Here is a 12,824-nt window from a genome sequence, read left to right as displayed (position 1 = left end):
CTAACTCATTGTTTCTGCTCAATTAACTTCCAGCCCTAGGGAGCAGTACCCAGGTTTTGAGCTCCCATCTCCTGACAATCCCCTCCCCCCAGCAACAGCCCCAGATCTCAACCCCAGGCTTTATGTGAACAGTGGAATGCATCTTCCTTTCATATGTGACTATTGCAGCAAACAAAAAATATAATAAATTTGCAGAGAAATCATGTGAAACTTAAAACAGGTGTATTTTTCTCTCTCGCCACTTAAAACACAATGCGAGACGGACTCCACCAGCCAGCTGTGCTCCAGTCATTTCTCCCCTCTTTGCTGGACATGTGGCTGCACAGCTTGAGACAGACTCTCCCAGTTTCCCTTATAATCCAGTGTGTCCACAGACTTGGTCCAGGCCCTGGGCTGTAGATGAAAGTGTCATGTGTGAATTTCATGGACTTGTTGAGAATGGCACCTGCTACTCTGGGCTCCTGGATGAGGTCATGATGCAGAAGCTGCCCACCTGCCCTGGACCAACTCTAGAGAGCGGAATAAACTGCTGTGTTCTTGAAGTCATTAAATGTTCTTGAGTTGCTTTGTTTCATCAGTCTCATGTTTACTCTAGCGAAAATGTAAGATGAGCCGTGTCCAACTCTTTCTGACCCCATGGACTGTAGCCCGCCAGGCTCCTCTGTCCATGGAATTCTCCAGGCAAGAATACTGGAATGGGTTGCCATTATCTTCTCTAGAGGATCTTTCCAACCTAGGGATCGAATCTGGGTCTCCTGCATTGCAGGTGGATTCTTTACCATCTGAGCCACCAGGGAAGCCCACGTGTATTCCAACTGTGACAAAATTAGTCTATGTAACTCGTTTTCCTCACATCAGTTACAGGAGTGAAATCCAAATGTCTTGATCAAAGCCTACAGGTCCTTGCATAGTCCAAGAGCTCCCCCTGCCTCCACAAATGTGATGCCCCTGCTTTTTCTGCTTCTGCCTCCTTTCCAACTCCTCTTCAGTCAGTCTCACTTGCTGCTATGGGCTGAATGTTTGTGTCCTTTCCAGATGTATGTGTTGGGGCTCTAATCCCCAGTGTGGCTGTGGTTGGTGGTGGGGCCTTTGGGAAGTAGCTGGGTTTGGATGAGGTCATGAGACTGGAGCCCAGGATGGAACTGGTACCCTTATAAGTGGATGAAGAGCACTTCCCTGGTGGCCAGTGGTTGAGACTCTCCCTGCCAATGCCGGGGATAGATCTCTGGTCTGGAAAGGTTCCACATGCTGCAGGGCAACTAAGCCTGTGTCTGTGACTACTGAGCCTGTGCTCCACAGCAAGTGCGGCCGCTACAGTGAGAAGCCTGCACACCTCAACTAGAGAGTAACCCTGGCTCACTGACGCTAGAGGAAGCCCACATGCAGCAGTGAAGACCCAGTGCAAAAATTTTTAAAAACTATTTTTAGAAGAGCTTTAAAAAAAATGGTAAGTGGATGAAGAGATCAGAGTACACTTTCTACCAAGGCAGCTTTCTGCAAGCCAGGAAAAATGTCCTCATCAGAACCCAACCATAGCCTCCAGAACAATGAGAAATAATCTCTGTTGTTTAAGTCATCCAATCTATGGTTTTTGTTACAGCAGCCCAGGCAGACTAAGACGCCCAGACGACAGCTCTAAAGTCAGTGTCTCAACCTCTACCTCTCTACCAGCTCTACTGATTTCCTTCTCAGCATTGTTCACGCTCTCTAATTTTCTTGTTGATGTGTTCTTCTACTCCACCATTGGCTCTGTCACCATGTAGGCCCCCTGACAGCAGCAACGTTACCTCCCTCGCCCCCGCTGTACCCACTCACATGGAGCAATGCTTGACACACATCCATAAAAGTGTGTCTAAATGGACATGAATTTGAGCAGACTCTGGAAGATAGTGGAGGACAGAAGAGCCTGCTACGTGGGGTCAAAAAGAGTTGGACATGACTTGGTGACTGAACAACAACAATACATAATGAATTATTGATTATTTAAATACAGAGAGAGAGAGATAGGGATATAAACAAACAGGCCCATAGAGCTAGGATGACTCAACAATGTTCATAAAAGTAGAGACTGCAGGACCAGACACAGATGTCATCCCCAAAAAAGAGGTTTGTAACAGTTAATTTTTAATATTATTTCTAGGTATGTCTGTGAGAGTGTTTCTGGCTGAGATTAACATTTGAACCAATACACTGAGTAAAGCAGATGGCTGTCCCCTGAAATAGGTAGGACCCATTCAATCTATTGGAGGCCTGAATAAAAGAATAAAAAAATAAAAGGCAGAGGAAGGAAGAATTCACAATCTCTGCCTGACTGCTTAAGCCAGATCCCCATCTTCTCCTGGGGAGAAGGAAATGGCAACCCACTCCAGTATTCTTGCCTGGAGAATCCTGTGGACAGAGGAACCTGGTGGGCTGCTGTCCCTGGGGTTGCACAGAGTCAGACACGACTGAAGTGACTTAGCAAGCATGCATGCATTGGAGAAGGAAATGGCAACCCACTCCACTATTCTTGCCTGGAGAATCCCAGGGACCGGGGAGCCTGGTGGGCTACTGTCTATGGGGTCACACAGAGTCAGACACGACTGAAGTGACTTAGCAGTAGCATCTCCTCTTGTCGTCAGACTGAGACTTATACCATCAGCCTTCCTGGTTCTCAGGCTTTCATGCTTAGACTGGAACTAGCCCACTTAGCTCCCTGGTCTCCAGCTTCTGACTGTACATCAAGGGACTTCTCAGTTTCCATAATCACAAGAGCCACTTTTTAAAATAAATTACTCTCTCCCTCTCTAGCTATCTCCCCCGCCCTCTCCTTCCCTCCCTCCCCTGCACCCCAACACCCCTCTCCACTGAGGGGTCTTAGGGTCCCAGCAACATTGCTGTGACACCCATCTACTAGTCTTATCAGACAGACAATGCAAGGCACTCGCAAAACAAAGACCTGGGAGGAGCATGGCATTGACTGAGATTGGTGGTTGGGAACAGACAACTCAGGCAGAGCTCTGCGCAGCAGTACCGTGAGTCACAGTCTAAAATGTATGGGGGACTTCTCTGGTGGTCCAGTGGTTGAGAATGGCCTGCCGCTGCAGGGCACCCAGGTTCAAGCCCTGGTCCAGGAAGATTCCACGTGTCTTGGGGGCAACTAAGCCCATGCACAACTACTGAGCCTGTGTTCTGGAGCCCACAAGCCTCAACTTCTGAGCCCTAGAGCCTGTGCTCCGCAACAAGAGAAGCCACTGCAATGAGAAGCCCACACACTGCACCTAGAGAAAGCCAACACACAGCAACAGAGACTCAGTGCAGCCAAAAATGAATTAGTAAATAAATAAAATTTAAAATGAATGCGAAGTGTCTCTGTACACGTGAGACCTGCCCCCCACCCCAAGGCGCTCTTTGGGGATTCCCAGGAAGCCGCAAAGGGAAGGGGATTCCTGAAAGATCACTGGGCAACTGGGGATTAATGCTGATGAGGGTCCTGGAGAATCAAATGCTGGTGAGATTCTGTGAGTGATGCTTGTGATACAAAATCCCAGTCATTTTAATACATCCCAGCAAAGGTCACAGCATATAATTAAATATAAGAATGGCAATCTTTTGGAAGAAAGAAGGGGAGGAGAGGCCTTCATTGGAAACATTCTACAGTATCCTGATGGGAAAATATGTACTCATCTTTGAGGTGGTAATAAACACATACATCAACTCCTTGTACACAGCCTTGTTAACACCATGCTGGTGACAGACATTTTGAACAGTTGGGACCTTAAGGTATTCAAGGCAAGCTTTAATTAATATGATACTCAGTTGTCAAAATACTTTTTGATGTTATAAACTTTGTGCGCACTGAAAATTGTATATAGATATCATTGGCTCCATTTGTGTAATCTAAGCTATTTACATTTAATTCAGTCCTCACACAAAACCTGTGTGTTTGTTGCTCCCAATTTAGAGATGAAACAACTGAGTTTCAGGAAGATGAATGTGTAGGCCAAGCTACATAACTAGAGCAGAATGAAGATTAAGCCTAGGACAGTCAAACTCCAAGAGGTTTTCTACTCATACAACTTTCCTCTCCAGATCATCTAGCCCCACCTTCTCATTCTACAGATGAAAAAATTCAGTTCAGTCACTCAGTCACGTCCAACTCTTTGTGAACCCATGGACTGCAGCACACCAGGCCTCCCTGCCCATCACCAACTCCCGGAGTTTACTCAAACTCATGTCCGTTGAGTCGGTGATGCCATTCAACCATTTCATCCTCTGTTGGCCCCTTCTCCTCCTGACCTCAATCTTTCCCAGCATCAGGGTCTTTCCCAGTGAGTCAGTTCTTCGCATCAGGTGGCCAAAATATTGGAGTTTCAGCTTCAATACCAGTCCTTCCAATGAACACTCAGGACTGCCTGCCTGTAGGATGGACTGGTTGGATCTCTTGCAGTCCAAGGGACTCTCAAGAGTCTTCTCCAACACCACAGTTCAAAAGCATCAATTCTTCGGCGCTCAGCTTTCTTTATAGTCTGACTCTCACATCTATACATGACTACTGGAAAAACCATAGCCTTGACTAGACGGACCTTTGTTGGTAAAGTAATGTCTCTGCTTTTTAATATGCTATCTGGGTTGGTCATAACTTTTCTTCCAAGGAGCAAGCATCTTTTAATTTCATGTCTGCAGTCACCATCTGCAGTAATTTTGGAGCCCCCAAAAATAAAGTCTGACACTGTTTTCCCATCTATTTGCCATGAAGTTATGGGACCAGATGCCATGATCTTAGTTTTCTGAATGTTGAGCCTTACGCTAGCTTTTTCACTCTCCTCTTTCACTTTCATCAAGAGGCTTTTTAGTTCTTCACTTTCTGCCATAAGGGTGGTGTCATCTGCATATCTGAGGTTATTGATATTTCTCCCGGCAATCTTGCTTCCAGCTTATGCTTCATCCATCCCAGTGTTTCTCATGATGTACTCTGCATATAAGTTAAATAAGCAGAGTGACAATATACAGCCTTGATGTATTCCTTTTCCTATTTGGAACCAGTCTGTTGTTCCATGTCCAGTTCTAACTGTTGCTTTCTGACCTGCATACAAATTTCTCAAGAGGCAGATCAGGTGGTCTGGTATTCCCATCTCTTTCAGAATTTTCCACAGTTTGTGATGATCCACACAAAGGCTTTGGCATAGTCAAGAAAGCAGAAATAGATGTTTTTCTGGAACTCTCTTGCTTTTTCCATGATCCAGCGGATGTTGGTAATTTGATCTCTGGTTCCTCTGCCTTTTCTAAAACCAGCTTGACCATCTGGAAGTTCACGGTTCATGTAATGCTGAAGCCTGGCTTGGAGAATTTTGAGCATTACTTTACTAGCGTGTGAGATGAGTGCAATTGTGCAGTAGTTTGAGCATTCTTTGGTATCGCCTTTCTTTGGGATTGGAATGAAAACTGACCTTTTCCAGTCCTGTGGCCACTGCTGAGTTTTGCAAATTTGTTGGCATATTAAGTGCAGCACTTTCACAGCATCATCTTTTAGGATTTGAAATAGCTCAACTGGAATTCCATCACCTCTACTAGTGATGCTTCCTAAGGCCCACTTGACTTTGCATTCCAGGACGTCTGGTTCCAGGTGAGTGATCACACCATAATGATTATCTGGGTCGTGAAGATCTTTTTTGTACAGTTCTTCTGTGTATTCTTGTCACCTCTTCTTAATATCTTCTGCTTCTGTTAGGTCCATACCATTTCTGTCCTTTATTGAGTCCATCTTTGCATGAAATGTTCCCTTGGTATCTCTAATTTTCTTGAAGAGATCTCTAGTCTTTCCCATTCTATTGTTTTTCCTTTATTTCTTTGCACTGATCACTGAGGAAGGCTTTCTTATCTCTCCTTGCTACTCTTTGGAACTCTGTATTCAGATGCTTATATCTTTCCTTATCTCCTTTGCTTTTCGCTTCTCTTCTTTTCACAGCTATTTGTAAGGCCTCCCCAGACAGCCATTTTGCTTTTTTGCATTTCTTTTCCATGGGGATAGTCTTGATCCCTGTCTCCTGTACAATGTCATGAACCTCCATCCATAGTTCATCAGACATGCTGTCTATCAGATCTAATCCCTTGAATCTATTTCTTACTTCCACTGTATAATTATTAGGGAATTGATTTAGGTCATATCTGAATGGTCTAGTGGTTTTCCCTACTTTCTTCAATTTAAGTCTGAATTTGGCAATGAGGAGTTCATGATCTGAGCCACAGTCAGCTCCTAGTCTTGTTTTTGCTGACTGTATAGAGCTTCTGCATCTTTGGCTGCAAAGAATATAATCAATCTGATTTCGGTGTTGACCATCTGGTGATGTCCATTTGTAGAGTCTTCTATTGTGTTGTTGGAAGAGGGTGTTGCTATGACCAGTGTGTTCTCTTGGCAAAATTCTATTAGCCTTTGCCCTGCTTCATTCTGTACTCCAAGGCCAAATTTGCCTGTTACTCCAGGTGTTTCTTGACTTCCTACTTTTGCATTCCAGTCCCCTATAATAAAAAGGACATCTTTTTGGGGTGTTAGTTCTAGAAGGTCTTGTAGGTCTTCATAGAACTGTTCAACTTCAGCTTCTTCAGCATTACTGGTCAGGGCATAGACTTGGATTACTGTGATATTGAATGGTTTGCCTTGGAAATGAACCGAGATCATTCTGTCATTTTTGAGATTGCATCCAAGTACCGCATTTCGGATCCTTTTGTTGACCATGATGGCTACTCCATTTCTTATAAGGGATTCTTGCCTGCAGTAGTAGATATAATGGTCATCTGAGTTAAATTCACCTATTCCAGTCCATTTTAGTTCGCTGATTCCTAAAATGTCAACAATTCACTTTTACCATCTCCTGCTTGACCACTTCCAATTTGCCCTGAGTTATGGACCTGACATTCCAGGTTCCTATGCAGTATTGCTCTTTACAGCATTGGACCTTGCTTCTATCACCAGTCACAACCACAGCTGGGTGTTGTTTTTGCTTTGGCTCCATCCCTTCATTCTTTCTGGAGTTATTTCTCCACTGATCTCCAGTAGCATATTGGGCACCTACCGACCTGGGGAGTTCACCTTTCAGTGTCCTATCTTTTTGCCTTTTCATACTGTTCATGGGGTTCTCAAGGCAAGAATACTGAAAAAATTAAGATTCCCCTAAATAGGTGACTCAGTCAGAGAACATGGCCAGTGATGCCCAAGCTAGTTCTAATGCACAGGTGTCCATCTTGTTCAGAGTGTCAGTGTCCTCCCACCAAAAATACCAGGAACAGGACTTCCCTGGTGGCACAGTGGATAAGAATCCTCCATCCAGTGCAGGGGACATGGCTTCAATCCCTGATCCGGGAAGATTCCAGATGCCATGAAGCAACTAAACCCATATGCCACAACTACTGAGCCTGCATATTCTAGAGCAACAAGAGCAGCCACCGCAATGAGAAGCCTGCACACCGCAACTAGTAGCCCCTGCTCATCGCAACTGGAGAAAACTCCATGCAGCAGCACAGCCAAAAAAAAAAAAAGATACCAGAAACAAAGGATGGTAGTTGAACACATTGGGTTTCTCACACCTTGCAGGGAGGGGGACCATAACCATGGAAAACCATGGGGCGTCCCAGTAGGAGGGTGATGAGAAAGGGCTCATGGTAGGATTTGGGTTTGTGTCAGGTGATTTGGGTGAAGGTATAAGCAAGGCTTCCCCTGTCGGGAAGCAGAGGCAGTTCTATGACTGGCCATCTTAAGAAATCTTATGCAGGAGGAAGGAAGACTGGACTGAGTCTAAGCTGTAAGTGGCAATGAAGCAGCAGGCAGTCATAGAGCTGGGAGGTGGGGCATTAGTCATCTTTTGCTTTGTAACAAATTACCACAGACTTAGTGGTGATGAGCAATCCCAATCCACTATCTCACAGTTTCTGTAGGTCAGAAACAAGACAGCTCCGGAGCTCCCTGGAGGAGGGCTGTGGGGCTATGCTTGGGCACAGAGTGCTCCTCCACGACCTCTGAGTGTTGGTAGGATTCACTCCCTTGCAGCTGTAGGACTGAGGTCCCCATGTCCTTCTGGCTGCTGGTCAGGGGTGAATCTCTGCTCCCCAAGGCTCCCTGTGTTTCTTGCTACATGAAGTCCTCGGAGGCAGTCCCTCACATGCCTGTTTGCTCTCCTCCAGGCCAGCAAGGGAAGAGGCCTTGACTTCCTCTTCTACAATCAGTCAGAGAAAACTCTCTGCTTTAAAAGTCCTGAGATTAGATCAGGGCTACTGAGGGACAGGGAAGTCTGGCATCCTGCAGTCCATGGGGTTACAAAGAGTCAGACACAGCTGGGTGACTGAACAACAACAAGTAATCTATCTTAAGATCAACTGATTAGGGACTGTAATCACATTTGTAGTCTTTTTGGGCTTTTTTAGACCATGCTGCACAGCATGTGGTATCTTAGTTCCCCAACGAGGGACTGAACCTCTGCCCTCTGCAGTGGAAGCACTGAGTTTAACCACTGGACTGCCAGGGAAGTCCCTGCAAGCACATTTGCAAAATCCCTTTACAATAGTACCTAGATCCATGTTTTTTGAATAACTGGGGGGACGGTGTGTATATACCAGGGGCCAGGAATCTTGGGGGCTAAGGCAGCTTAGAATTCTACTGGCCACAAGGGTGCTTGATGTTTATGGTTCAAACAGTGCTCATGTATGGCTGTGATCACACATGACGATGGAGTGCTGTTGTTTTCATCTCAGTCCAGCTCGGTCCCAGACTGTGCCCTGTCTGAAGCTTGATATTGTATGAAATGTGTATGTTCCACTGGGGAACACCAGGCCTTGCTGATGGTACCAGGCAAGCTCCTGGCTGTAAGGGGCTACTCCTCTCTTTCTCAAAGGGAAGGTGCTGATAGCATCCAACAGGAAAAATGGGAAGGGACATTAAGGGCAGTTCTCAACAGAGCAAAACGCAGGTAGCCAACAGACATGTGAAAAGACACACAATATCTCTATCAATGAGGAAAGTACTAAGCAAAACAATGTTGAGATGCACTCACACCCATCAGATTGGCAAAATACATAAAATCTGATGATGAAAAGTTTGGCAAAGGTGGAGAGAGAGAGGGATTTCCCTGGCAGTCCAGTGGTTAAGATTCTGCACTTCCACTGAAGAGGGCACAGGTTCAATCCCTGGTTTGGGAACTGAGATCTCAGCATGCTGCGTAAAGCAAATTAAAAAAAAAAAAAAAAAGCAAAAAGCTATTCCCTCTTACGTCTGAGCTCACAGCCAGATTATCTATCCCAGTCTCCTTTGCAGTCCAGTGTAAGTGTAACTGATTTGGGGTCAAAGGAATGAGTGCAAATAATGAGCACCACTTCTGGTCTGTCTTCCATTCTCTTTGCCTATCAGGTGGATGCCAGAGCTTAGGGTAATGAAAGAAGAGCTGTTCTTATGCTATTTACAATACCTAGGACATGGAAGCAACCTGGATGTCCACTGACAGATGAAGGGATAAAGAAGCTGTGGTGCATATACACAATGGAATACTACTCAGCCATAAGAAGAAATGCATTTGAGTCAGTTCTAATGAGGTAGATGAACCTAGAGCCTATTATATAAAGTAAGTCAGAAAGAGAAAAATAAACATCATATATTAATGCATACATATGGAATCTAGAAAGATGGTGCTGATGAACCTACGTGCAGGGCAGCAAATACAGAGAGAACAGACTTATAGATAAAGAGAGTGGGGAGGAAGGACAGGGTGAGATGAATGGAGAGAGTAGCATGGAAGCATATACACTGCTACTGCTGCTAAGTCGCCTCAGTCGAGTCCGACTCTGTGCGACCCCACAGACAGCAGCCCACCAGGCTCCCCCATCCCTGGGATTCTCCAGGCAAGAACACTGGAGTGGGTTGCCGTTTCCTTCTCCAATGTATGAAAGTAAAAAGTGAAAGTGAAGTCGCTCAGTCATGTCTGACTCTTTGTGACCCCATGGACTACAGCCCACCAGGGTCCTCCACCCATGGGAATTTCCAGGCAAGAGTACTGGAGTGGGGTGCCAGTGCCTTCTCCAAGCATATACACTACCATATGTATACAGACAGCCAATGGAAATTTGTCCATTTGCAATGGAAATGACTCAGGGAACTCAAACTGGAGCTCAAACTCAACAACCTAGAGGGGTGTGAAAGGGTGGGAGGTGGGATGGAGGTTCAAGAAGGAAGGGACATATGTATACCTATGGCTGATTCATCCTGATGTATGACAAAAATCAAACCAACATTGTAAAGAAATTATCCTTCAATGAAAAATAAATTTTTTTTAAAAGAGCTGCTTTTTAGCCCACATCCCTGGAAAAAGAACTCACACCCCCTTCCCAATGATTGGACTTTACACTAGTAAGAAATAAGCATCTATTTTTAAAAAAAGATGATGAGAAACTAGAAGCGGCGTATGCTGCACTTGCTGTTTAGTCGCTGAGTTGTGTCAAACTCTTTGCAACCCCATGGACTGTAGCCCACCAGGCTCCTCTGTCTATGGGATTTTCCTGGCAAGAATACTGGAGTGGGTTGACGTTTCCTTCTCCAGGGCATCTTCCAGACCGAGGGATTGAACCCGCATCTCCCAAGCATTTCCGGCATTGCAGGCAGATTATTTACTGCTGAGCCACTTAAGGAAATCTATAAATGAGTCCATATATATTTGCCTAAAAGGACACGCATAAGAAAGTTGATTGTATGGAATAGAAGGAAAAGTCCCCCCAAATGAAAAAAAGCCAATGCCCATCTGTAGAATGAATAAATTGTGTGATACTCAGACAATGTGACACCATATGGCACTTAAAAATGGAAGCACCAGAGCTACATCTATCAACCTTGAATAAATCCCAGAAACAGTTTTGAGCAAGAGAACCAAGAAGCAGTGGGACATTTACAACAAGATACCATTTATATAAACTTTTCAAATGGCCAAAACAACACTTTATAATTTTTATGAATACATAGCATATGTGGAAAATACATAAAAACATGAATGAAAATGATAAAGGCTAAATTCATGAGTATGATCCCCTCTGGGGAGAGAGGGAGGGAAAGGAAAAGATCCAAGAAGGATAGACAGCAGGCTTCCGTTTTATCTGTGATATGTACTTTCTTTTAGAGAATTCTTCAGCAAAGATAGCTTAATATTAAGATTTGATCAAGTGGATAATAGGCTTGTGGGTTTTCATTATATTCCTCTTTATTCATTGTTTGAAACAATACAGTTGCTCTTCGATTTGAGTGGGAAGAGGCAAGTTTATTTTTCCAAGTGGAGACAGTAAGATAGAGCAGTGAGGAAATCAGGAAATCTAGGTTGGAAGAACTAGGCCTGTAGGGAAGAGGGACAGAAATGGATACAGAGACGCCTCCCACCGGACCAGTGGATCTGCTTGCCACTTGTTCTGGACCTAGGACCTCGCTTTTCCTCCAAATGGACCTGAACTGCTCCTGCCCCACTGGCGGCTCCTGCAGCTGTGCTGGCTCCGGCACCCGAAAGACCTGCAGATGTCCCTCCTGCAAGAAGAGCTGCTGCTCCTGCTGCCCTGTGGGCTCTGCCACATGTGCCCAGGGCTGTGTCTGCAAAGGGGCCTCGGACAAGTGCAGCTGCTGCGCCTGATGTCGGGGAGAACCTGCCCTAGTTGTCAATAGAGCAACCATGACAAATTTATATATATTATTTTTTCATACAATCTGACCTGCTGCTACATTACCTTTTTCTATGAGACATTTCTAGTAAAGTTGTTGACTTAAAAAAAAAAAAAAAGAAATGGATGCAAAATCTTTTCAGGACCTCCTCCAAGAAAGCTTTTCCTGCTTCCCAGGTAAAGAGTCCACCTGCCAATGGAGGAGATGAAAGAGACCTGGGTTCAATCCCTGGATCAGGAAGATCCCCTGGAGAAGGAGATGGCAACCCACTCCAGTGTTCTTGCCTGGAGAATCCCAAGAACAGAGGAGCCTGGTAGACTACAGTCCACCAGGTCACAAAGAGTCGGACACAACTGAGCATGCACACACCCATGATCCCACTTCCAGTTCTGGGCTCCTGTAATGCCCTGCATATTCACCTATCATTACATTTAGCATAGTCCAAGGAAATGGTCTGTTATCAGTATTCCTAACATCATCCCATTATTTTATATTTGTAATACATATTTTTCAGATATTTATGTAGAGAGATATATAGATTATAGATCCAGCTGATACATAAAGATGGTTGTCTCAGAGTGGATAGGATCAGGTGATTTCTACATTACTATATACTTTGGTAAATACTTATGTATTTGGCTGCATTAGGTCTTAGATGCAGTGCACAGGCTTCTTTGTAGCTGAGGCACGCAGACTGAGTGGTTGTAGAACACGGGGTTAATTACCCCATGGCATGTAGGATTTTAGTTCCCTGACCAGGGACTGAACCCTTGTCCCCTGTGTTGAAGGCGGATTCTTAACCCCTGGTCCACCAGGGAAGTCCCTATTATATACTTTCTAAAAATGTATTCATTTTCAACTGGAGGATAATTGCTTTACAACTTTGTGTTGGTTTCTGCGATACATCCATATGAATGAGCTGTAGATAGACATATGAGCTTCCGTCTTGAATCTCCCTCCCCACCCCACCCCTCTAGGTCATCACAGAGCACCAGGCTAAGCCCCCTGAACTATACAGCAGCTTCCCACTAGCTAGCTATTTCACAGATGGTAGTGTATATATATTGGAGAAGGAAATGGAAACCCACTCCAGTGTTCTTGCCTGGAGAATCCCAGGGACCGGGGCGCCTGGTGGGCTGCCGTCTATGGGGTCGCACAGAGTCGGACA

At 45.0% G+C, this 12,824-nt stretch overlaps 1 protein-coding gene across 1 annotated transcript; it reads left to right on the top strand.

Moving 5' to 3' along the window:
* Nucleotides 1-11,357: 11,357 nt before the first annotated feature.
* Nucleotides 11,358-11,740, top strand: LOC133253373 (metallothionein-1A-like). Its single transcript, XM_061427022.1, has one exon. It carries the CDS (start codon nucleotides 11,361-11,363, stop codon nucleotides 11,625-11,627), a length of 267 nt encoding a protein of 88 aa, XP_061283006.1. The 5' UTR covers nucleotides 11,358-11,360; the 3' UTR covers nucleotides 11,628-11,740.
* Nucleotides 11,741-12,824: the final 1,084 nt, after the last annotated feature.

Source organism: Bos javanicus, chromosome 8 (genome assembly GCF_032452875.1).
Source record: "Bos javanicus breed banteng chromosome 8, ARS-OSU_banteng_1.0, whole genome shotgun sequence".
NCBI classification, from domain to species: domain Eukaryota; kingdom Metazoa; phylum Chordata; class Mammalia; order Artiodactyla; family Bovidae; genus Bos; species Bos javanicus.
This window is presented reverse-complemented; position numbering and strand designations above follow the sequence as displayed.

What these genes read in the sequence shown, in the direction of transcription:
- LOC133253373 (XM_061427022.1), top strand. Translation starts at nt 11,361, where the DNA reads ATGGATACAGAGACGCCTCCCACCGGACCAGTGGATCTGCTTGCCACT.